A 4,825-nucleotide genomic window follows, 5' to 3' on the forward strand; every position below is an offset into this window, starting at 1 on the left:
ACCTTATTTCTTTTTATATACTTTATAAACATAACATTTTTTTTTTAATTTAAGGTTTTCTCAATTCTATAATGTTTGTACCTTGGTTTTTGATTTAGCCCTGACGAAGTGAAACGTTGGTTAACAATTATTTTATTTTCCTATTTCAATACCTTTATTGACTGCCACCTAGTCTGACTTTATATTACATTATCTGTAATATCCGAAACGTTGCACAGTTGATATAATAAAGGGTGATGAGACTTAACATGGATACCAATTAAGTCTAGAAAGTGCTTTCATTTAATTCATAATGTGATATATAAAATAAAGGAGTCAAATCTTAAATCATAATTCCTCAAAAATAACAGATTTTTACTCACATCTATAGGCTTGACCATCGTCATAGATTTGAATGTAATAGAATATAAATCCTCACTCTATAAAATTTGAAATCTCTAAGTTGGACATTTTAGACAGAATATAATTAGTATGCATAGAATCACATATGTACTGAGTATTATAATTAGTAAAATACTTTAACCTTATTGAATAATATTGGTAATGCCGTACCCTATAGACAATAGAAAATCTAGATTGAAACGAGATACAACCATTCTCATCTACAAAATAGTATTAAGGCCATTACCGATGTAAAGGTGTGAAGTCCTGGAAGCAACATTCTGTACCATACAAAAAAATTACAATTATTTCAAAATAAGGTTCTAAGATCTGCAGAAGATTGGTTTATAAGAAATATTCAATTTAATCGTGAACTACAATTGGAATCAACAGATCAATTTATCAAACAAGTTTTAGAAAATTCCATTCCTAGTTACCAGTAGTAAAAGGTGCAATGGTTAACAACGTCTGAAGCCCAGACTGCTGCAAGAGGTTCTGCTGTGAACTTTCATGTCATTTCATTTTTTTTCATCATTTATTCATTTCTACAATTTTTTATTTATTTAATTTTTCCTCAAATTATTTCTGTTTGTATATAAGTCAGTTTTATTTTATTAATTCCATAAATATTTTTCCATCATTTTTTTTCTTTCATTCTTTAATTATAAATTAAGACTATACCCCCCTTCCCATAATCAATTGTTAAATATAAATAAATAAATAAATATATATATAATGTAACGGTTATGCCAAACATGTAAGGCCCACCAGGCCGATCTGGTATAAAATAAAAAAAAAAAATTATAAATTAATTATTATTATTTCTTAGATATATTTTTTAATTAATTATTTTTATTAAGTAAAATTATTATATAATTATAAGATTGTAAATGTCGTTGGGGTGTCTTTTTGCTTAGATTAGAACCCCATATTATAAAGTGTTAAATAAAAATCTAATTGTTATAATAACTATGCAAGACCTACCTGGGCCCTCTTTCATAATAATAATAGACTTGTAGTTTTTACTTGGTACAATTTCACTAGGTTATACAATGCTGACATGTAATTTTTAACTCCTATATCACTAATAAGCGTCCCTATTATGTAAAAATAAGTATAAGGGTTAGTACTTTAGTTTACATGCTAATATTTATGAAACAAGGAACTGGCCGAATTGGCAATAAGGGAACACATAAAAAAAAAAAAAAAAAAGGTTGCCTATATTTTTTTTATATATATTAAGTTTATTAAAATGAGAATATATATGGCATAGAATACTTAAAAGTCTAAGACAAGCTTGAAGTTAACGGTACTTGAAACAGTGCAACACTTTCTATAAGCCACGTAGACAGCAGTATGACCTCCATTCAACCACGACGCTCACATGGGGTTCTCACAATGTTCCTTCATTATTTTAATTTTTAGAGACATAAATGAATGATTCAAACAAAAAATACTCATATTTTGAGAACAAAAATACTTAAATACTTCTAAAACCAAAAATCAAGCTTTGAAAATAAATGGGGAAAAAAGTATATCGTGCTTAACTGAAGACGACGTAGAAACTGAAAAACTTATAATTTAAGATACCTTAACAGAAACTATCATGTGTATTCAGTTTTAAAAGATTACACTAAAACTCAGAATTTTTATTAATCATAAATATTTCTAGAAAATCTTCAAATACATAATATAATCCCTGAGGGATTTATTCCTTGAGGATTAAATAGGATACCAACAACATACCAAATATTTACCCAATTTATATAACATTCAAAATCCTGTTATTATTATTATTTATGAAAATCAAATTTAGATAAAACTACAATAAACAACTAGATAGCATATATCTATAGCCAAAACAGCATTTCGGCATATTTTGCTATCTTCGGTTTTGTCACATTTGAACATGGTTATCAATTCTCTTAGTAACACGGAAAAGACTACAATGAATATGTAATGTTACTGATTAAAAATACTAACTGATCATTTGACGAGTATAAAAATTAGAATCAGCTCATGCCTTAAGTCTGCAACCATAATTCAAACAAAAATCTAAGAAACACCTCTTTGGGTTCATATCAACGAAATTGTTTCACCCTTATTCAATACAAAAATAATTATATACATATGTAATTTATAAAATATTTTCATCATTGAAGATTTATTGCGAAGGTCAGGGTTTCCTAAGGTGTCTTATTCGAGAAAGAATTCGACCTTTGATCGTTGAGTAAACGATCAATTCAATGATCACTATTGAAGATGACACGAGATACTATCGATATTTTTTCAATGAGTTTCAGATATTTTAAATGATTTTTTTTATTTTTAAATAAAGGTTGTTCACAACTGTTTACTATAATTAAACATTATTTAGCGATTTATTTGAAAAGCAAAGTGTATTACAGGATACATAAAATACTCACGTTTTAATGCATTTATTAATAATAACATTTTTTAATTTTAACTTATTTCGAATGAAAAATAAGTTTAACCAGCTGGATTGTGAAAAATTTTAATATGCAAAAAATTACTACTTAGTTGTGTTTCTTTTTCAAAAGTTCTTCTTTTAATTTTTTTTTTCTGCATAGTGCTATTCAACGTTTTTAAACAATGAATAATGATGATAGTGCCTTTGATACAAAAAACATAAAAATTAATTGAACTTATTATATCCTAATAGGTTTTTAATTATTTTTTCGGGCCATTTCGTAATGTAATACACCTGATACACTCTTTATGTAATATTATGAGTAGTTATTATGAACAATTTTCTATTTGTTTGTATGGTGCAATAAAACTTTATTCAAAAATGAATAATAATAGTACCTTTTAGACACAAAATTATAAATATATTGGAATTATAATACTTGGGTATTGTTATTTAATTTTTTTCCAGTATTTCGTAAGGTAATTAATGTGAGATGCTTAATTATTTTTGTAATAATTTTTAGACTTGAATGACTAAGTTTAAAAACATTTTTTATAAAAATATATTTTGAGTATATTTTAATATAATCAAAATTAATAATGAACTGTCTATAATAGTGAATAATAATTACTGCCCAGGATATATAATAACTTTCAGATAGTTTAATTTATTTATTTTCTAGTTAATAAGGCAATTTAGGCATCTTCAACCTATGTCAAAGGTAAATTCAATTAATTTTAAAAAATAGATTACTAATTCAATATTAATAGATTATAAACTTAGAAAAATTTCAAGATATTTATCCATACTCCACTATTTTTTCAATATACTATTTATTCTTTTTTCATGTTTTTTAATTCAAAAAATTAATTAATACCAAAAAACGATTTGAGATAAATATCTAACAAGTTAAAAATATTCCTTTTTGAATAATGATTATCATCACCAAAATAGACTAAATAGGAAATATAAGTAAGCATGTTCAGGCTTATATCCTCCATTGAGAGGAAAACCCAACTTTATATGGATTATGTTTATAAAATAGTTCCTTAAAGAATCATAATTAAATTGCAAAGGTTAGAAAACCAGTAACTACTAATAATATTACTATGTTTTTAGTGTATAATATAAATTAAGATGAATATTGCAGAGGTTAGAAAAATAGTTTATTTTTTTTTCTTATTAATACATTAAAATACTAGATAATTATCAGAAAAGTTTGGAAGCCGGTGTTCAGAACAGCTTGGTGGTAAACAGGTGGTTGCTACGAGTCACCTGCCTGTACAAGATATTATTATTATGATTTTTTACTTTTTTTTATTTAATATTATTGTAGTTAGAGTGTGTAATGTTATAGAGTATTTTCATTTTTGAAACTGTTCATCTTTTTTTTTTCTTTTGGTTGTATTTTGAATGCATGAGTAAGATACGTAAGCCAATCAAAGTTATATACATTTCAGAATTTTCTTTTTTACGTTTACGTAATTTATTTGTTTTTAATTTTTACGGTTATATTAAGATATAATATAAATGTTACCTGTATTCCTGGACGCGGCTAAAGCGCAAAAAGCTACGATCCAGAGAATCCTCATGTCGATCACAAGACACTCACTGTACATACACACACTCAGAGGTCCATGGCACGAGCGTGACGATATGTTAAAATAACTTACGGACTGTACGACCTGCCTGAGTGAAGGTCCGGCAGCGACTGACTTGTTCCTCCGTCGGCTTCCCCACTACCCCCTCCCCTCTCCCTGGGCTTCGGGTGATTAGAGTGCTCCTTGGGGGAACAGGATATCCCGGGGGAATAGCCAATGCCAGGTGGAAAAACAACTAGCATTGCAATTGTCTCCAGTCTTCATTAAAAAAAAAAAAGGAGTATATACGTAGGTAATTGCTCTTTATGTTTTACTCTTATTTAAAGCACATTAAAAAAATCTTAAAGTACTTGGGTTAAACTCCGGAAAGACCTCTCACATTCGCAAAACATAGCAATAAGAAAGCAGATAA

General features: G+C 27.3%; 1 protein-coding gene across 1 annotated transcript in view; it reads right to left on the minus strand.

Moving 5' to 3' along the window:
• Positions 1-4,533, minus strand: part of mgl (megalin) — a 397,380-nt gene extending 392,847 nt beyond the window's left edge. The window contains exon 1 of the mRNA XM_014424997.2: positions 4,350-4,533. Coding sequence (XP_014280483.1) covers positions 4,350-4,431 — 82 coding nt within the window. The 5' untranslated portion in view covers positions 4,432-4,533. The remainder of the gene's footprint in view (positions 1-4,349) is intronic.
• Positions 4,534-4,825: the final 292 nt, after the last annotated feature.

The sequence above is a fragment of the Halyomorpha halys genome, unplaced genomic scaffold (genome assembly GCF_000696795.3).
Source record: "Halyomorpha halys isolate HHAL.00 unplaced genomic scaffold, Hhal_1.1 Scaffold490.1, whole genome shotgun sequence".
Classification (NCBI taxonomy): Eukaryota; Metazoa; Arthropoda; class Insecta; order Hemiptera; family Pentatomidae; genus Halyomorpha; species Halyomorpha halys.